The following is a 22,203-nucleotide window of genomic DNA, read 5'->3' on the forward strand; positions in this document are numbered from 1 at the left end:
ATAGAGTGAGCTTTATGCACTGATTCTTTCTAAAGAAATTCGACTGTTTAAAATACTAAGGTTCTTTTTAAAATAAAAATTGATATTAGCAGTGTCATGTCATTAATGTCATTCTTCAACATGAAGTCAAACGAGAAAATACTAAGAACTACTTCCTTTTGCTTTCTATCTCCAGTAAAGCCATATATTTGGTTGAGATGAAAAGGAAAAAAATTATAAAGAGAGCCATGGGTTCCTATCAGATTTAGTGACACAGCAAACTTTTGAACACTGGCTCTATCTACTCCACTGCATCTGTCAAAGAGGCTAATAGAATTCTCGCAGACTCTGAGACTGAGCTTCAACTAGAGCGCTATAGCACTGCAAGTCTAAAAATCCACCTTGTTTTAACGAGGTAGTATCACACACCAAGAAAGAGAAGATTCAAACTTAGACAACACACAAAATTACAAAATGCCACCAAAAAAAAAAAAAAATTTATACATGTTTCTGAAATGAATAGTAATACTGAATTCTTAAATTTTAGTGTGGAGTTCATTCCAAACAGTAGTGTGAATAAGAAAGGAAAAATGATGTTAACTACTCTCATTAGCCACTCTCATTCCCTGTCTCCCTGGAAAGAAGTCAGTAGGCCTAGTTTAATTTACTGCTTCCTCCTGTGATGGACTATATAAGTGTTAAAGGCCTTAGCCTTGCCAAACTTCACCTTTACTAAACAGAAGCTCTCAGAATTCAAGCACTTGAAGTTATTTAGTTGTGGTTTACCTCAGAACTGAGAAGCCTTAATTAAAGAAAGCCCTGTAATGAGGACAGGGTACACCTATAATCCTCTTTAAAACCACCTTTTACTTACGTCAACAGGGACCAGAAGACTTTTCCCAAGATGCTGATTAAAAGAGAGGCACCAGGCTTCGGTATAACCGTTCATGTTAGGAACGTACTTCTTTATCGTCTCATCATTGAGCCTCAGCCACACACCATCATCATTGTGGATCTATGGGATACAAGCAACAGAAACAAGCCATGCCTGCCTGTCACTCCGAGGAAGGTAGCAAAGTTCTGAAAGGCTCAAAGCAGGCAAATAATGGTGGACAAGAATCTAGTTTTTGTATAAGTTAAGTATGAGAGAACCTTTAAGGAAAGAAACCAGCAAGCCAAGCAATATGATAATTCACATGGTGAGATCGTAAAACATATTGTCACTTAGAAGTAAAAGCACAAAGAAGTCAGTTTGAAATAAATACTTCAATAATAAAACCAGAGGTTTCCCAAAAGAACATAAGCCTTTCTTCCCCTCAATTTAGATTTTAATAATCAGAAGTTACTGATTATTCTAATAAGTTACTTATTATTCTAATAAGTTACATTATTAGAAAAACGTCCTGTCCAAAGTTAAGTGATACAATAAACACATACAAAAACAAACAACATTTTAAAAATTTAAGAAAAACTACTCGTTTTCACTGAATTCTCATACTGGCTCTGACTAGCATGTTAATTTTTATGCTAAAAATATAATTTTAGTTATTTATTGATAAAGAAAAATAAATGCAATGTTTGAAACTCAATGAACAAAATTTTGAAATTCTGTGAAACAATTTTCCAAACACTACCCAAACTGCTTAAAACATATTCTAACAAAAAATTTAGTAACCTTATATCATGCAAACAGTACAAAAATTTTTCATCCAAAATTTATTATGAAGTGTTTCTTTACAAATTACCTCATCAATGAAAGTGATGGTTCCATTGACCTTCACTATGCCTATCTGCTCACTCTGAAGGGAAGGGTGGCTACGGATACGGAGCCCTGCACTGTCCTTGGCCACAAATTTTCGAACCTGAGAAAGGCAAAGACAAACAGATGAAACAGGGAAAGCATGGTAGAGAGACCTTATAAGTGCTAAGAGATAAACAAACTTGAAAGTATAATTCTGAGAAAGCTTCCAAAATTATTTGTAGCTGGTCTTCCTGTGCAAATAACAATGGCTTATTTGTAACAATAAGAGAACATTTTTAAGTATAAAACTGTAAATCATTGAAAAAAACAGAAAATTATTTATATATTGATAAGTTCTTTTCTAAACTTTGAAGACATGATAAAAAGGAAAAAAAGAGCCTTTTTTTTCCTTTTAGGAAGGTATGATATAAATTCTATTACACATTTCTTTTTTTTAATAAGTAAGTAGTTTACTAAAATTCCTATAGCACTTACTCTTTAAATGTTAGGAAATGAATTTAACAGCACAGGATACTTTAATCTTGACAACTGTACACACTTTAAATGCCAACAGACGTTTTGTTAATTGTAAACTTTCAATAACAGGAAGTATACAGAATCTATAAATTACTATAGCATTATACCAAGAAACCAAAAAGTATAGTTTTATACTTGAATTATCATGAACTAGTCTTCAAGTTTATTTAGGAATACTTAGAATTCAAATACTGAAATAAGTAAAGTATTAGACGTTGGATGGCCACCTTGAAGCATCAATGAAGAAAATTAATAAATTTCAGACTGATTCATGTTCTAATTTCATTCTCCCCTAACCTTATTTGGTTGAGGCTCAGTCTTTGGTTTGACCAGCTGAGTTCCTGGTGGTATCATTCCTTTTGGTGGGTCTTTTACTTTGACTTCTAGGCCAGCATCTGTAAGAAAAGGAAGGGAACTGTAACATTTGAGAATATAAGGGAGGGAAGACCCTTAAACCTAACTTCATATACATTCACAGGCTGTTTTAGACAATTAAAAGAAATATCTGAATTCTGTCCTTCAAGGTAATTAATATTTAACAGCTAAAAAATAGACGAGTACTTGGAAAAATGACTGTGAGATTCCAAAGGGGAGTCTCAGGGATTCAGGAAAAGAGGAGGGCTATAGACTGACTATATTAAATAATACTGAAAAAATTTAAATAACAAAAAAAGAAACCCTTTTGTGATTGAACATTATCTCATAACATCTGATCAGAGCACGACTTGTCATCTGTAACAATCTTCTCATGAGTAACAAGCAGCACAGCTTGGTGTTTACAAGCTGGGAGTCTCATGTTAGACTTGATTGTTCCTAATTCTGTCATTAACTGTTTGACTCTTTAAGAACAGCACCTAGTTCACTGAGCTGTTGTGAGAATAAAATGATTTTTAAAATACATATAGAATATATAAGATTGTATAAAAAATTTTGATATATATTAAATACTCAATAAATGTTAGCTATCATCATCATCATTATTCTTTTTTTTTTTTTCAAAGATTCTTAAGATTTTCACTCTTTTTTTTTTTTTAATTTATTTATTTATTTTTAATTTTTACTTTACAATTCTGTATTGGTTTTGGCATAGATCGACATGAATCCACCACAGGTGTACATGCGTTCCCAAACATGAGCCCCCCTCCCACCCCCCTCCCCACAACATCTCTCTGGGTCATCCCCGCGCATCAGCCCCAAGCGTGTCATATCCTGCATCAGACATAGACTGGCATTTCGATTCTTACATGATATTATACATGTTTCAATGCCATTCTCCCAAATCATCACACCCTCTCCCTCTCCCTCTGAGTCCAAAAGTCCGCTATACACATCTGTGTCTTTTTTGCTGTCCTGCACACAGGGTCATCATTGCCATCTTCCTAAATTCCATATATATGTGTTAGTATACTGTATTGGTGTTTTTCTTTCTGGCTCACTTTATTCTAATGAAACTTGTCCTTGCCTACAGTCAAGCAAGGTCCTAGCCTACTATCAGTTTGGTCACCTCTGGGGAAAGTTGAGTTAAGAAGTTAGGGAAGAAAATGAATGGTTCTAAGCGACTATGAATCTTTTTCTTCAATGTCATTCCAGAAAATATGTATGAATATAAGTGGATTTTTCTTATTTATGTTAGTTTTCTTTACCCACTATTAGCTAAGATAAAACCTTTCTTGACTAACTCTACTTTTGAACTTCCGTAATTTGTATCCCTTGCATGACACTACTTGTATTTTATTTTACTTCCTGTGATTTTGTTTGCCCCCTTTATCTTGCAATCATCAGTAAGCTGTTCACTTGACAGGAACTGCCTTATCTAGAACAATGTTTCGCTTAGAACCAAGAGAAGTTTGCTGAACTAAAGGCTTTAAGGATACTCTGAAATAAAAGAGCACAGCAAAAGGCTTCCGCTAAAGGTTTCTAGGATGGTACAGATGGATCTGATATATCTAATCCTATGGTTGTTCTTTAGCTGCTAAGTTGGGTCTGACTCTTTTGCGACCCCATGGACTGTAGAATGCCAGGTATCTCTGTCCATGGGATTTCTCAGGCAAGATACTGAAGTGGGCTGCCACTTCCTTCTCCAGGGGATCTTCCCGACCCAGGGATCAAACCCCTGTCTCCTGCAGTGGCAGGTGGATTCTTTACCACTTTGTCACCTGGGAAGCCCCAATCCTACAGTTATACTACATTTAATGCATATTCTATCTATCTTACAGTTACATCAAGGTAAAGCACCTCTTTATCTTCACTGTAAAAACAAACTAAAGTTTCCCAAAGGGTATTTTGGTGGAATGTTGGAACAGTGTTACTTTTATCTCTACCCCCTCCTTCTCTCTTCTCTACATGAAAGGGTTTCATGATAAGTATTAAACGAATTGAGAGGATTTTTAATTACAGAATGTCTTAAAAGTCCAAATATGATAATATGAATTACATGAATATCTAAGATGAGACTACAATATATGGTTTGTTCTAAATCTACCTGATCAGAGGAACCCATTTGCTTGAGGAGCACTAAAAAAGATAAGTGTTCTAAAGAATCCATATTGATAAAACTTTTTAGAGCTTTCTTGTCCAACTGCTGTCCAAGTATTTGGATAATTTAAAAATAAAGAGTAGAGAAAGATTAATCCCCAAAAGAAAGGTAACATATTTTTCAAAGTTAGTGGAAGGTAAAGAAATTCATTCCTTCAACAAGTATTTACTGAGCACTCATTGGGTGCCAGGCACTGAACCACACTGGGACATCCAAAGACGAAAGAGGCCTGCTCACAGCCAGGAGAGGAAGACGTACCATGACGGGGAGACGAGGCATGCGTGTGGTTACAGGGCAGCACGGAGGAGATGGAACCTGACTAGGTACATTAGGGAACGCAGGAAAGGAGTCATGAGGGCTACAATGACTCATAAGTTATTACAAAATGTTAGAACCTTATAAATGCACAAGTTAAGTACTCATTATAAAGGAGGACATGATGCTCCCTACAAGTTAGGAAGTCTGTCCATGTCTGTGATACATGGACAAGGGCAAGCTAGAACAGAAAGAGGATTCTGATTCTAGTTCTTTACACTAAGTAACTCACAACTTTAGAAAAATACCTATTTCAATGCCATCGATGGTAACGTGAATAGTGTAGAGCCCAATAGCCCCTGGAGTCCAGTTGGCACAGTAAGTGCCATCATTATTGACACGAATCAGCATATTCTCACTGGGTCTGAAAGGAAATAAGATGGATACTGGAATATTTACTTCGGTTAAACAGCTGACATCATCATGAACATGTATCAGCAAACATTAAATTTCTGATTATATGATCACAATGAATAGCAACCTTACTGCCCTGTCATAGTATGTTTTCCTACTCTCCATGATTAAATTTACTCTTTCTTCCTCACCACAAACCTCCAGCACCCCTCTTTCTGACTCTCAGCTGATTCCGACCTCATCAGTTTCTTCCATTGAAAAACATAAGCAATCAGATACAACCTTAAGGTTGCAGTTAGATTCAATCTACTTTCCTCTACCTCCTGTTACAATGGAAGGAATGCCCTGGGTCCTGTCCAATGCCAGCTCCTCCATTTGTGCTATGGATCCCATTCATTCAACACTTCAGTGATTTAATTCTCTTGCTCTCTTTTGTTCATCATTAACTTCTCCCACTTTACTGGGTCATTTCTGTTTCACTTCTATAAAAACTTCAGCATGTCCCATCTTAAACACCTCCCCTTGATACCATACCTTTCCTTATAATACCGTCTCATAGCTCTTTCCCCATTTACAGCAAAACTTACCTGAACAATTGTCAACGACCACTCTCCATGTCCTCATTTCCCATTCTCTTCCAACGCTTATCCTAACTATGCTTTTGCTCCCAATATTTCCTTGCAACTGACCATGTCACAGTCACCAATGTCCACCATGTCCCCAAATTCAGCGGCTGTTTATCTTCAGCAATCTCTCAGTGGCATTTGATAACTTACAACTCCTACTTTTTTTGAAAAACCTTTTTGCTTCTGCAACATTCTTCTGACTTTTCTAGTATCTCACTGGCTACTCTTTCTAAGTGTTTTGTTGGCTCTCTCTTTTCTGACTACCTTGGATTGCCCCAGGACTTAGGTCTAGGTCTCCTATTTCCTTCAGTGTCATCTCTGCAGTTGATCATTCATCATTCATCAATTTTAAATACCATATCTACAAAGATGATCAAAAATTTATTTCTCTTCTTCTGAATTTCAAACTGGTATTTCCCGTTGCCCTGGGAATATCCCCTAATGAGCAAATAAAACAGTCGGCCAAAAAACATGCTTCAATTTGGAGTCAACAGAATTACTCGGAGCTCAAAAACAGAGTTCTCATAAGTAAGTTTCGTAACAAGTGCAACATATATTAAAATCACTCTGCCACTCCCATTAGGTGACGGAGAGAAGGAAATAAAAACAGAAAAAACAAGCCAATTTATATACTTTTAGATACTAGTTATTTCTGTATTACCTTGGTATTATGTAACATATTGGCAGTATTTACAGTTCAATATAAATACATGCTTCCTGCAAATCTACACATTATAAAACCTGTAGTAAATCTCTACTGGGAATTTTAAAATGCTATAAAATATTTCCTTAATAGACAAGAAAGTCGGAACGCATGGTGATCTTAGTTGTAAGCAGCTGACATGTCTTGGCTAAGCTTTGAGGAAATGATCCTCACCTCTTAGGAGTTGGTGATGCAAAACGCAGTTCTTCAAATGAGTAATTTTCATAAACCTTTAAGAAAGAGACCATTAAGAATCATAAAATCATTAGAAACATTCTTAACTAATGCAGTGACAGAACACTCAATAAATGGTACTGAGACAATTGGCTATCATTACAGGAGGAAAAGAAAAAAACTCAATTACCTACATCACACCATCTACAAAAATAAATTCTAGGTGTGTTAAAGACCTACATGTAACAAACAAAACATCAACAAATTCAGAAGAAAAAAAGGATAATATGTCTTGAGCACATTAAAATTTTAAATTTCTCCAAAACAAGGACACCATAAAGAAATGGCAAAGACCAGCCTTCACCTGAGAGGGACTTGTGATTCATTTAACCAAAATTGGATACAAAGCCATAATACATAGAGAACAAATTAATACAAAAGAGAGAAACAACACAAGAGAAAGGTAAGTAAGTCAAGTCACTGAAGAGGAAATCTGAAAGGCCAATAAACACTTAAAAAGTTACTCAACTGAACCAGGAATCAAGGAAATGAAAATGAAAACAAGATAATCATATCACAGTCATCAAATTGTGTTGGTGAGAACCAAGTGCTGGTGAGAACATGTAGCATCTAACATTTTGACACACAGCTCATGGGCCTTTAAATTTTTGCAATATTTAATAGAGGTGAAGACAAGTATGTTCTACAATCCAGAAATTCTACTTCTAGATATGTATCTTAGAGAAACTCATGTTCATGTACAAAAGGGAGTGTACACAGTTATCTGCAAATGTTTGATATAAGAAAATCCCCTTTCCTGAAACAAGAATTAATATCTCCAAGAGACAGTTTGGGAATGGTATTCTGTAACTTCCCTATCCTGGGCCTCTCAGAACATTCCTAAAATACTGAATTCAGTCCTGGTAACTACATTTTCAAAAGAAATTATACAAACAAGTATGCTACCAGGAAACTAAAAGAATGCCTAGAGAGGTAAGAAGACAAGAAGTTAAATTCTTTAAAGAAAAGTTGAATGAGAACGTTTAGCTTCAAATTCTTTAATAGTCAAAACTATTAGATTTTTAGTCCCTTTATTTCTTCAACCTCAATCATCTCAACTTACACTTTTGGTCACTTGCACTCAAAGTCACAGACCTGTGACACTACTTGCTCAGTTTTCTGCCTCTGTAACTCCTAACCGCTTCTATTCTTAAGACCTCTGGTCCTTCTCACCTCCCCAGAGTTCTCTCTGAATCTACTTTTATTTTCCTTCCAAATGACCTGGATTCCACTGACCTTTCTTTAACCACCAGATGCTCAACTTGCTTTTCAGTCACTGTTTGCTTGTTGAATTATCTGGGACAGCATCCATGCCGACTCAATCTAAACGATTATGATCATTTTTTTTCATGTTCGTAAGACTCATACTGCATTGCTAATACAGGATCTTCAGTTTCAACTGATTCTCCAAGGAGGGCTGATAAATCTTTTCTGATCACTTTTTCCTCATTCTGTACAATGACTATTTCATTTTTTTTCCCTTTGTTTCAAAATCTTGATCCTAAGATTCATCACTCCCATCTCCAATCTAAGACATATAATTGCCATCATAAACTGTTCCTTGGCCACACAACCTATAAACTTATTGCTGCTAAGACACTTCAGTCATGTCCAACTCTGTGCGACCCCATAGACGGCAGCCCACCAGGCTCCTCCATCCCTGGGATTCTCCAGGCAAGAACACTGGAGTGGGTTGCCATTTCCTTCTCCAATGCACAAAAGTGAAAAGTGAAAGTGAAGTCGCTCAGTCGTGTCCGACTGCAGCCTACTAGGCTCTTCCATCCATGGGATTTTCCAGGCAAGAGTACTGGAGTGGGATGCCACTGCCTTCTCCAATAAACTTATTAGAAATTGATTATTTTATTTTCCCTCTCCTGGTACAGTGAAAGAAGTAATAGTTCTTATTTACAGCCAATCCCTCCACCTAACCTATAGAACTATTTTTATCTCTTAGAGTATCTTCATTGTCCCTTCTCAAACGTCTCCTCATTAGTACTAAAAGATGTCTTTCTATATATTCAATCTTGAGAGACTAATGTACACTCATTTTGTCTTTAGCTATTCTCACCTCTTTTTAAAATTTTTAAAAATTTTATTTATTTTTTAATTGAAGGATAATTCCTTTACAGAATTTTGTTGTTTTCTGGTAAATCCCAACATGAATCAGCAATAGGTATACATATGTCCCCTCCCTCTTGAACATCCCTCCGATCTCCCTTCCCATCTCACCCCTCTAGATTGATACTATTTTCACCTTCTCTTCACTGCAATTTAATAAACCAACTATGTCTCTAACGCTGCTCCTGTCAAGATCGCTGCTAGATCCGTTTCAAAACTTCACTTCTGCAGCAAAACATCATTAATCCTCCTTAATATGCTTTCTGTGACTTACAAGCCATGGCATAAGACAGCTGGGGAAGTAGTTAGGAGATAAAATCTGGAACCGATTTTATCTGGCATTTGGGTGCCCTTTGACAACTTACTCAACCTCTCTATGCTTTGGTTTCCACATATGTAAAATGGGAATAAAAACCAGTGATGTATAGGGTTGTTATGAGAATTAAATGAGTCACCGTATGCACCGTAGTGGTAAAAGGGCCAAAGGTAAGAATTGGTGTCCTAGTTTATACTAGCCCTCTGGCTGGTATTCTTGCCAACATTTTTCTTTCCCTTCTCCATTTTTTTTTTAATCTAGTAAATCAACATTTCTCAAAGCATAGCTTTTGAATATGAATCATTCTGCATATTTGTTTTATATATATAAATTTTAGAACCTCTTTTTAGACCTACTGAGTCTAAATTTTCGGATGATAGGAAAATCTCCTTTTTAAGTAAGTGCTCCTGGTGATTCTGATGTGGACTGAAGTTTGAGCATCATCATTACTGATGTTCCTCAGGACCCTGTCCTGGAACTTCTCTCTTCTCACCACGTTAGACAGACATCTCCTACTTCCATAATTTATGAGTAATCCAAGTACTGATGATTCTCCAATTCTTTTCATGAGGTAAGACTGTGACCACGTCAGGTCTGTAGTTTCAGCTTCTTTTTATCTATCTTCAGATGGATATTTCAGAGGTATCTAAAACCACATCCAACGCTCAATCTATTACCCTCCTCAACCAAAAACTGTGCCTTCTCCAATATTATCACTCTTACTACTCAAGCTCGAAATGTGAGCTTCAGGTTTTATTTCCTTCCTCTTTCTCTTTTCAGCATCCCCATTAGCCACCAAGTCTTACTGATCCTAAAAATCTCCTGAATCTATACTGACTGACAACTCACTAGTCCAAGGGATGAGCATATCTCACCAGATTAAGTCAGCAGTCTCCTAAACAGACTTAAACCAAACCATGTCTCTTGATTACCCACCCAATCACGTTCTCCATATTCCACCATAATCTTTATAAAACCAAAAATTATGTCATTCCTCCAAATGAGAGCCTACAATGGCTCATACTGCTCTCTGAAAATAGCATAATTCCTAACTTTGATTTCAAATAATGACCATCTTGATAATTTAGATTAACACTGCCTCTAAAGATTAACTTAAAAAATGAGACAAAAATTAAAAAAAAAATCTGTCTAAAAGTCTCAAGCCCAAAGAGGGAAGAAACCCAAAGAGATAAGCCTAACATTTGGAAGAACCCAAAGCTGAAGAGGGCCTCAATAATAAGCTCAGAGTCCTGAAGGGCTATGTCTGAGGAATAATGGTAATTTGAAAATACACAAGCATTTTCACAGGAACTGAAATGTTTGCTACATAAATGAATGGTAAAAAATAAAATTTTTCTGGGAAGTAAAATGAATTACCTTCATCATTGTTATGGCAATATATCGAGCCTCCTTCACTATCATGGGTTCATACGAAACATCCAGCTTTGGGGATGCTAGTCCGCCAAAGGTCATGTCAGTATTAGCAGACGCAGGCAGTACTGCAGGACTACCAGGAATCCTCTGAGGTTTCTTTACTTGCTCTTGTTGTAAAGATGTTTTTTTCTGAGAAACAGGAACGGCTTTCACTTCCACCTAAATGAGATATTATAAAAACCAAATGCCATTATTATATAACTGTCCGTGACACATCAAAAGAAGCAATTAACAACTTTAAACGGGCAATTCTGTAAGTTTTACGTTACCACTTGTTCCTCTCGGGCTTTCCTTTTAAAGACTATTTAACAGTGCCAAATGATTATGAAGAATGCATCTCAACAGGGATCCCGAGCACAGTGCAAAAGAGAGGCTTTGTTTGGGGGAATAAATAATCACAAATATCAAAACAAAATAAAAACATGTGCCACCATTAGTAACATCTAGGAAAGGCTAGTAAAATGTATCTACGTTCTTGCTGGTATTACTTTCCAGTAATCTTCACATATTTTAAAGCGCTAAACTCAACTTTAGCTATACTGTTCTGCAAAGAAAAAGTACTCCCCTGACAGATGTCTTACAAATTAACAGATAATAAAGCAAATTTTATACCTAAAACTTAAAGATGTTCATTTACTTTGCAGAAAGAGTACTATTAGGTGGTTCTGTCACCAACATGAACTATGAGGGCCAAGCAATCTAATTAAACTTTCCAACTCAGTTTCTTCAGTGATAAAATGGGGTATCTTTTATCTGCTTCACTATAGAGATGCAAAGAACAAACTTCCTAAGGCATGTTAAAACACTGAAAGCACAAACTGCCTCATAAACAATACTCAGAAGTACCTTCCAACAATTATAACAAAATATTACAGTGTTATTTGCTTTGCCCTGGCAAAAGACACGTGGAACCTAGGCAACCACAAAGTTACCAACGATTTAAAGACCATTTTAGCTCTTCATCATTTTGAGGGTCACCCAAAGTTTCTTCTGTTCTTTTCAGATACTACTGTGGCTGGCAAGAACAGGTAATTCAGCAAGAGGATCTTCACAGAAATAGAAAGAAACACATAAATGAAACTGACAATATTACTTAAGTAATTGAGAGACATCCCAGGAACGTGGATTGTTCTTATCAGTGTCATTCTGTGGAGTTAGTAGTTTTGAGACTCTCACTGTCTACATAAAGTACAGGTAGCATACATGTTTCACTAAACAACCACAATCCTTCGTTGGAGTTACAAGAAATCAGTATTTGGATTGACATCATGCTCTGGAAATATTAAAAACCCATCTGACTTTTTTAAAACATAGAAGTTTAAAAATAAATAGTAAAATTGTTCAGCTCATATACACTGTCACCATTAAAAGCTTTAAACTTAAATGTAACAAAGGAAAAAAAAAAGTAAATGCTTCCAAATTTTAAGAATTTGGTTTTAAATTATAGCTACTATTTTCATATATATTATTTTGATTTAATAATTCTTTAAAAACTATATTTACCCTCAGTAAATTAACAGTAGAAGTACATCTGCCTATATACCACCAACTTTGAAATAAATTAATAAATAATTTCATACTTTATGAGTACCGAGATAAAAAATGATAACCATTCTGCTTTCTTTTATAAACTGTGCTTCTTCATAAAATTTGTTATTCTTTTATTTCTTATGCAATTTTCTCTTTTTACTAAGCACAATTTCTTTGCAGTAATCATTTTTATAAGTTAAAAAAATATCAGTAACAGTTGCTGTTTTAAAAAAGCATTTTGGATCTCAAAAATATCATCTGTAAACCAACTTTTATGTTCCAAATAATTGATTATTACTCTATTCGGATACTTCAGGAGTTTCTGGTAAGTCTAAAGTGTCCTGAAAACTTCATGAACTAACAGGCTGAAAATGAAACATGCTGAATTAATTTTGTTTTCAGCTAATATGATAATGTGGTATCAATAAATCTAACATCAACAGGTATGCAAATTATTTTTCCTAAATAGTATTTATTGGAGTCTCCTAGAATACGCTTTCTATACTACAGATATATCTGATATGAATCTGAGTATATTAAGAGGATTCAGGATTCTTGTCCTCAAGAAGCAGATTATACAGGCAAAAAGAAGAGAAGTAATGAAAGAGAGAGATGGAATTCCCGGTGGTCCAGTGGTTAAGAATCAGTGCTTTCACTGCCATGGGCCTGGGTTCAAACCCTGAACCTGGGACATAATATCCCATAAACCACACAGCGCACACAAACACAAATAAACAAAAAAGAAAGGAAAAGGGGGAGAGAGAGAGAGAGACCACGTGGCTAAAAAAGAACCCAAAGAGGAAAAGAAAAAAGATAAAGCATAGAGTCTGACTGAAATGTAAGATGTAAACAGCCCAGATACTAAAATGCAGCAAGAGATAGTAAAAGGTGCAAAGGAGGAAACATAAGAAAATGCAACTAAAGATCTACCATAAGCACAATAGTAAGGATGAACATTAAAAAGAAATGAAATGTTATGCTGACTTGGAAAACGGTAACTACATACAGTCACATGAGTAAGGGACTTACTCTGGGCTTAAAGACGGGATTTAACAATTCACAAACACACTGTGAAATGAGAAATTCACCAATGAATACACAAAACCCTTCAACATATTAAAGCATACTGTATTGGGATAAAAATTCTGTCCTCGGGTAAAGTCGTTTTTTGTTATCACTATCAGAATTACGTTATTCTCTACTCCATTTTTTTCTTACAATTTGTGACGCTTTTTACATTCTAAAGAGTAATTCTTAGCATGAAAATATTTTGATGGGGTATGATCTTCCTTAAAAAGGTAAGCAGAAGAAAAAATGTAAGAGTGAAGCATTACTGTATGGATATGTATTATGTATACTGTATGTAATTAAAAGAGTACATACTCTTCCATCCTATATATGTTTGTTTTGGTCATGATGAAACTCTTGCAGGGGGTCAGGGCCAAAACACTGAAAGCCACTAGTAAAGCCTGAATTTTCTTTAGTTATCAGGGCCAAATGCTTTTCATTACAGTTTTACTTACTGGTCTTAAGACATATAAACTATTGTCCTCTTTTTTTTTTAAACGGTGAATCAAGTAAGTGGTATTGTGCTTCTCCATGGTACAAATGAAATAATGTACCAACTAGTTGAAAAAGTGCTAGTATATTGAGGTAAAATCAGCTTCTCTGTGAGAAAAAAAGATTTCAAGGCTTAATCAACTCCAAATAACCTAATCACTTTGTAAACACAACTTTGAGGGGCCGGCGTAACTGGGGACTGCCTATACAAACTTTTGTTCGATATTCACCGTTTTCAGAAATCTAATAAAAGTTTTAAATAAGATATTTAATATATAACATAGAGGACTTAATTTTATGCCTTTATTATAATATGCTCTAAAGTGTCATTATTAACTAATGTCTCAGGGAAAAAGTATTCAGAGAACTATATTCTTCAGTATAGCACAGAACTAGCTCCATTCCTCATTCTTTTACAATCCAAATTTAGGTATTTCTGATTTATTTAATAAGTATCAATATTATATTTTAAAGGTTGCTTCAGTAGTACCAAATGTAAAACACATTTAAGTCTTTTAAAAACATACACAAAATTTTAAAATGTATTATTTCCTTTATTTATTCAATGACTAATATATGATGGTCTTCCCTCTGTGTGCTTAGCACTCTTTTTATGGACACTTTCTTATCGTCCCTTTGAATCACCATAGCATCCAGCGTATGTGAAGCCAAACCCAAAAAGTATATAACTTGCATAACCGAGTACTGATTAATGTGAACAAATCATTTAAAAATTTTTCAGCTTCCTTCACTGCATATAAATAAGGAGCGCATTGCAAATAAGACTCTAAGCTCTTGTCATTTCTAAAATTTTATGAGTTACAATAGTCAGTGCCTAGATGTCTATTGATTTAATCCCAATACAATTACCTTCATGTTGGGAACGTGTACCACATCCCCATACTGGTCTTTTGTTTGTACCGTGATGGTGGTAGGCCAACCACACCGAATATCATCCTTATTCAGAATCAAAGATGTTTTCTGAGGATCAGCATAGGAATCTGGCTGAAGCCACCTAACAGGAATGAAAAAACAAGTAAACAAAAAGCCAAACATTCATCAATATCTTCAGTGATTAAAATGAAACTAGGCCAAATGAATAAAACTATACTAAACAATGGAGAAGCCAATGGCACCTCACTCCAGTACTCTTGCCTGGAAAATCCCATGGATGGAGGAGCCTGGAAGGCTGTAGTCTATGGGGTCGCTGAGGGTCGGACACGACTGAGCGACTTCACTTTCACTCATTGAAGAAGGAAATGGCAACCCACTCCAGTGTTCTTGCCTGGAGAATCCCAGGGACGGGGGAGCCTGGTGGGCTGCCGTCTATGGGGTCGCACAGAGTCGGACACGACTGAAGTGACTTAGCAGCAGCAGCAGCATACTAAACAAAGTGCTAAAAGGATTATCATTTCCAACTCAGTAATAAGGACCATGGGCCTCCCAGATGGTGCCAGTGGTAAAGAACCTGCTGGCCAATGCAGGAGACCTAAGAGATAGTGTTCAATCCCTGGGTCAGGAAGATCCCTTAGAGGAGAGTATGGCAACCCACTCTAGTATTCTTGCCTGGGGAATCCCCATGGACAGAGAAGCCTGGTAGGCTACGGTCCATACGGTTGCAAAGAGTCAGACACGACTGAAATGACTTAGTATGCACGCACAATAAGGATCACAAGTATTAATAACTTCCTCAGAAATTATTAATGACAAATTCATTGAACAAATATTGAGAGAGTCATTTCCTAGGCAGGTTGATAAGTCTAGGGGTCCCCAAGGAGAGAGGAGTCTGGAATTCTCAAGGAGGAAGAAAGGACAAACTTTTTTTTTTCCTTCTCTACATTCCTTAGGATTATATAACAATAATGTATCCTGCCTGAGGACAGTCTCTGGATTAAACCTTCTGGCTAATTCTGTTATCTTAAAATGTAAATTATGGGAGTAGGTCTGGTTAGGTCTTTACAACCTCCAGACATTCTTTGGATTCTTTGGCGAGCATATATCGTCATTGCTAACACTAACAAGGGGGTACTCTTTCTGCCCCCTTCTGATGTCTATGTCAGGAGCTTTCTCTATCTCCTATATACTTTAATAAAACTTTATTACACAAAAGCTCTGAGCGATCAAGCCTTGTCTCTGGCCCCGGATTGAATTCTTCTCCTCCGAGGGCCAAGAATCCTGGAGTTGTGATTCAACAACCTTTCAATATGCTAAAGCATATGAGATTTTTGATGATTACAAATAAAACAGAAACAACTGTAAAATCAGAAAGTGTGAAATTTTAACTATGGCTGATTTAAAATAACCAAGAAAATGAATTTAGGTTGTATATACTTAGAAATCCCAAATAACACTACTCAAGGAAAGTGAAAGTGAAGTCGCTCAGTCGTGTCAGACTCTTTGCGATCCCATGGACTGTAGTCTACCAGGCTTCTCCGTCCATGGAATTTTCCAAGCAAGAGTACTGGAGTGGGTTGCCATTTCCTTCTCCAGGGGATCTTCCTGACCCAGGGATTGAACCCAAGTCTCCTGCATTGCAGGCAGACGCTTTAGCCTTTGAGCCACCAGGGAATCCCTACTTAGGGAAGGTCTGCCTAATTGCCAACCTGAAGACCTGGGAAAGAGCAGCATTTCTGTCAAAGCAGAAACAGAAGTGACATTTTGTTTACTGGGGAGCAGAAGGTTAGAAATACACCACCTTCTCTTTACACAGTGTAGTAACGATTTTCCTTCACTGCCATTCCTTCCATGCAAATTCGCTTTTTTGTGATGTCCATGCGTGAATTCTTTGCATGATCTGCATTCAAGTGGCCCTGTGAGATGGCTGATGAGTAAACTGTGATGTATACTACATGAAAAGGCCCATGAAGAAGGCAGTGAGGCTGACTTAAAAGATGTTTTCTATTTTTCTCCACACACCACTTTAGTTTTTAAAAACTAAAGAGTAATCTCTGTATTTTTAAAATTAAAGCCAGAAAGAGGGTCATATTTCTGTATTTACTAGTGTGTGCTGTGTACTTAGTCACTCAGTCGTGTCCGGCTCTTTGCAGCCCCATGGACTAGCCTGCCAGGCTCCTCTGGTCCATGTGATCTCCAGGCAAGAATACTGGAGTGGGTTGCCAAGCCCTCCTCTGGGGATCTTCCCAACCCAGGGATCAAACCCAGGTCTCCCACATTGCAGGTGGATTCTTTACTCTCTGAGGCATATTTCCTAGTGAAATTACTCAAGTCAGCGTATTTGTTCACCTTCAAAAAAAGCAAATAGCAACAAAATAAATGACAACTCTATAATCTTAAATTACCTGATTTAAATTCTTAATTTATATCTGCATTAACTGTAGATTTGGAAAAAATCCTCATATTAAGACAAATATAGTGACAAATTTAGGAGTTTAGTATAGATATTAAATATTACCATCAAATTCCAGACTTCTCTATTTTACCATGTAGTCTATATATTTTTAACAATTATTATATATTTTAAAAATATACTGAAATATTAACTACTACTTTATATTTCAGAGAGTCCAAAACACATAAACTACATTATTTTAGGTAGCATTGTAACATCCTAATGACTCCTCTCCTTTCTCTTCAGAAATGAAAACTAAGGTAAGCCCTGGAGGAAAATCACTGTAGGACTTAAGAGTGCATTACCTTGCAAGCCTTCCACCACTTGATCCTGGAACACAAGCGATAAAATCGTCCAGAAAGGATTGTTCATTGCTCTGGATTTGAAGTGGTAAGTTTCCTTCTAGTGCCTCCAATATAGTTGGTGAATGAGAAAGAGCTAAACCCTTTCCAAGAATACCAAAATGGGTTTTGCACACCTGTTGGGTAAAAGAGAACATTTATATTTTATAATATAAAACTTAAATCACATGACTGTTTTGAATTTGCACCCAGTTTTAGATAGGCCTTTTTTGGGGAAATCGTTTTCTCCCCACATCCCAGTGCTCCTTTACTCTGTACAGCAGAAAACTTCCAGCAGGAAAACACCCGGGATAATACTTCCGGTTTCACTCTGCTCACAAAAGGAAGCGATGTGTCTGAGCGTTGCAGGTTAGAGACAACGCTGCATCTCCCCCACCCACGCTCTCCACGTTTCCCTGCATGCGCCACATCCCCGTGTGTCGGGACAGCTGTAGAGGTTGCCCGCTTTCTGTGTCTCCGTTACTCGTGGTTCCCTTGAGCAGGCTGTGTCTGTGCTCTTGGGCAGGTGGGTACCAAGGCCTTGACTCAGGCAAAAGTTGACGGAAGCCTGACTCTGGCTGCACATACACTGCATTAGCCTGTGTAAGCCTTATTAAAGTCAAGGAAAAAGGGCAGATAAAACAGAAATTTTAGCTCTCAACTCGATGAGAAGCACGCCTAACATTTTAGAAAGACTTGCTATAAGTGCTGAAACTGTAGAAAAATCTTAATGACTGTATAATAAATTTCAAAACAAAATATTTTTCATGGAAAACTATTGTATTTCCAGTTCTTTCAATTTCTACAACAGTAACTTCTGCTTTTATGAACCATGCAATTTCAAAATCATAATCTTTAATAACAAACAGACAAGTTCAAATTCAGACTTTGGACAAGTTATTGCTATGTCCTCTTGAGCTAACAAATTACAGACCATTCCTGAATCAGTGAAAGGTATAAACTGGTGATCAAACAATCTCTTGTAGTTATTATACAATTTAAATAACTCATTTAAATGGGGCTTCCTAGGTGACACAGTGGTAAAGAATCTGCCTGCCAATGCAGGAGATGTAAAGAGGTATAGGTTCGATCCCTGCATCAGGAAGATTCCTGGAGGAAGAAACAGCAATCTGCTCCAGTATTCTTGCCTGGAAAATTCCATGAACAGAGGAGCCTGGTGGGCTGCAGTCCATGAAGTTGCAAAGAATTGGCATGACTATGCAACTAAGTATATACACACAACACATTTAAATGCTCACCACCTGCCTAACAGGCAATGGGTGTTTAATGTATGTTAGACCATCACAACGACTACCTTACATGCCAAAAAGGTGTGTAATTTGGGACATCACTTTTTTCTTTACAGGAGCACAATAAAGATCTCCTCACATCTGGCCTAAATAACATTCTATAAGCCATAATACCTGGGATGATCAGCTACTTGATGGATTTCCTTGGCTAGAATGCTATATGACACATAGCATATTCATTAAACATTTTTTCATTAACTTTTATTTTTGTATCTTAAGATACAGAGATTTAACTTTTCTAAAAGGAAAAACAAAAGCTGGTGGGATTTTAAAAAACATAAGTTTCTTAACATTATTGAGGATACCATGGCTCCCTGCAATTAGAGCACAGTGATCAAGATCATGGACTTTGTCACCAAATTGCCAAAGGTCAAACTCTACACCAGCTGCTCACCAGCTGTGTGATTCTGAGCCAGTTATTTAAGTTGTTTGTATCTCAGTTTCCTTATCCATAGTTAGGAGTTCCTACTTCATAGGACTGTTGTAAGGACTAAATGATTTTAAAATATAAAACTGTTTGGAATAGTAACTGATAAAGTTAAAAATCATAAATGTTTGTTTTTATTATTAGTGCTGTAATCATTTCAGAAAATAAATAACATGTAAACCACTAACTGTAAGTATTAGAAGACCTGGATACCAGCCTCGATCTCCCAGTCGGCTGAATTCTTAGATAAATCAAAACTTCTCTGAACTGATATAATTGTCAGATACAAGAGAAAATAGTGATTTCAAAGTGTAACTGCAGAAATAGACAGATAATGTCAAAGATATGGCAAACTACTGGAGAAGGAAATGGCAACCCACTCTAATATTCTTGCCTGGAAAATTCCACAGACAGAGGAGCCTGGTGGGCTACAGTCCATGGGGTCACAGAGTCAGCCACGATTGAGCACATCAGTACAGTATATGGTAAACTATAAAGTTGCTCTATAGATATTATTTCGATTACTATTACTAACATCTTTTTTCTAACTGGTAAATAAAACTTCTTTCAAGATCTAATTTAAATGTCCACCACTGGACAAAACCCTCCTCTGGGCCCTTGGCACTTGGTAGCTCTTCTTCCTCCAGCGGGGCTTACATCTCACTCCAGAGTCAACACCCACCGTGCAGTTCAGTAAGGGCTCATACAGGGGTTGATTCCATCAAGGGGAGCAATTATGAGTTATTTATCTTTATAACTGCCAATTGTAGGATGAAATACTCAACGAATGAGTGCTATGCTCAAGAAAAACAAGGTTGATTTGAGTGAAAATTTGGCTTAAAATTAATGTACAAAGTTTATCCTTATAATTATTGAGGACAATACCTGTAAAGCAGCCTCTTCAAGAATTTCAAGATCCTCCTCTAATTCATTACCTGGTATGTAAATGAAAAGGTTTACCAAAATATATCAATGTTTCATTTAACTTTCTAGTCTTCTGCATTCATACATGTTCTCCAAAAATTTGGTATTCCAAATTGAAGAGAACTATTATCATTTTGGAAAAATCTCAGTGGTTTAAATTTTAAAACACTTATTTTCAGTGTGAATATAAGCTGTAAATCTCAAGACAATACTAAAAAAAGCACCCATCAAGTGTATCAAAAGATAGATATTACATTTATATACACCTTTAATGCATTTGTCTAAGAAAAAAAAGGAAACTGATTATTCAGAACCTCTTTCTTTTTCAGTTATATTACAGAAGAACTTCACCTTTAGTAAGCAACAGTTACTGACAGGAAAGCCCAAGACAGTGACTGTATTCTCTAACCATCTCCTGCTTTACTGCTTGATGTAGAACATTTATTGAATTTTCTCTGACAGCTTAATGAACTTATAAAATATTATAACCAAAGTGATACATGTTCAGAGGGAAATATTTGAATTATACAGAAGTGCAGAATAAAAAATTCTGCCACCATCTCCTTTCAAAGACAAAGAATATCACCAGTTTCCTATGTATTGTTCTAAAAACTTCGTATGCAAATAATCATTATATGTATGTATGTGTCAACCTACATACACAGGAACATACACATATATTTACATATATGTATACAATATGATGTTCAAAAAAATGAACATCATATAATTATATAATCTGGACATCTTTCTTGGCCTGGACATAAAAGTTTACTTTTTTGTTACTGTATTTTAACAGCTACTTACATTTGTTTTGTATAGCTATACCATCGCTGATTTAACAGTTCCCAACTGACATTTTGGTTGCTCCTAGGTTTTATAACTCTAAGTACTGATATATTAATCTTTTATAATATATGTTTTTGAGTATTTGTGTAAATATGTATAAAAATGCTATATCAAAAGGTATATTTATATACAGTTTGAATAGCTATTGATGAATTTCCTTCGAAGACGTTGTACCAATTTCCCTCATGAATAGAACACAAATGTCTCATTGTCTCCAGTATAGTAAGCAGCTGCCCATGAATATATGTGACTGTTAAATTCATTTTGCTATTTTCAGGATGTTTTTCAATAAACATTCTATTCGTAATTTTGTAACTTTTTAAAAAATCATAAATGCCTAGTACAAGATCACACTTACCAATAGGAAGTGCTAGATCCTTTTTCATCAAAGCTGCTGCACAAACCCCACCGAGATTAGCTAGTTCTTTTTCCAACTGAATGACTCCCTGGAGAATTGAAAAAAAATCAGATGCTGTAAAAACTGTTTGGAAGATGCAATTTTTTTAAAATATAAACTTATTTATTTTAATTGGAGGTTAATCACTTCACAATACTGTATTGGTTCTGCCATACATCAACATGAATCCGCCACAGGTATACACGTGTTCCCCATGCTGAACCCCCCTCCCTCCCCTCTCTGCGTACCACCCCTCCAGGTCGTCCCAGTGCACCAGCCCCAAGCATCCAGTATCATGCATCGAACCTGGACTGGCTATTCGTTTCACATATGATATTATACATGTTTCAATGCCATTCTCCCAAATCATCACACCCTCTCCCTCTCCCACAGAGTCCAAAAGAATTTTTGAGAGATGATGTGGATTATCAAAAAAATGTGACTTGTATTCCAGCATAACGTTTGAAATGAAAAGGAAGCATGTGTTAGCAGCTAATGGTTAATTAAGAGTGTAAGAGATTCAATATTATGTCTCACATTGGTTATATTGTTTCAGACCAAAAAGTTTTAGACCAACAGCTCATAGTCCAAAGGATTTTTCATTTATTACTTTGATGGAACAT

The 22,203-nt window shown here is 36.3% G+C and overlaps 1 protein-coding gene across 2 annotated transcripts in view; it reads right to left on the reverse strand.

Moving 5' to 3' along the window:
* MYCBP2 (MYC binding protein 2) overlaps positions 1–22,203 on the reverse strand; it is a 267,214-nt gene that overhangs the window by 76,360 nt on the left and 168,651 nt on the right. For both annotated transcript variants that reach the window (XM_040266905.1, XM_040266904.1), the window contains 10 exons: positions 21,542–21,629; positions 20,296–20,345; positions 17,638–17,810; positions 14,854–14,998; positions 10,837–11,052; positions 6,966–7,021; positions 5,357–5,472; positions 2,555–2,652; positions 1,725–1,841; positions 854–994 (listed from right to left, as the gene is read on the reverse strand). In XM_040266905.1, coding sequence (XP_040122839.1) covers positions 854–994; positions 1,725–1,841; positions 2,555–2,652; positions 5,357–5,472; positions 6,966–7,021; positions 10,837–11,052; positions 14,854–14,998; positions 17,638–17,810; positions 20,296–20,345; positions 21,542–21,629 — 1,200 coding nt within the window. The remainder of the gene's footprint in view (positions 1–853; positions 995–1,724; positions 1,842–2,554; positions 2,653–5,356; positions 5,473–6,965; positions 7,022–10,836; positions 11,053–14,853; positions 14,999–17,637; positions 17,811–20,295; positions 20,346–21,541; positions 21,630–22,203) is intronic.

This window comes from Oryx dammah, unplaced genomic scaffold (assembly GCF_014754425.2).
Source record: "Oryx dammah isolate SB20612 unplaced genomic scaffold, SCBI_Odam_1.1 HiC_scaffold_24, whole genome shotgun sequence".
NCBI classification, from domain to species: Eukaryota; Metazoa; Chordata; class Mammalia; order Artiodactyla; family Bovidae; genus Oryx; species Oryx dammah.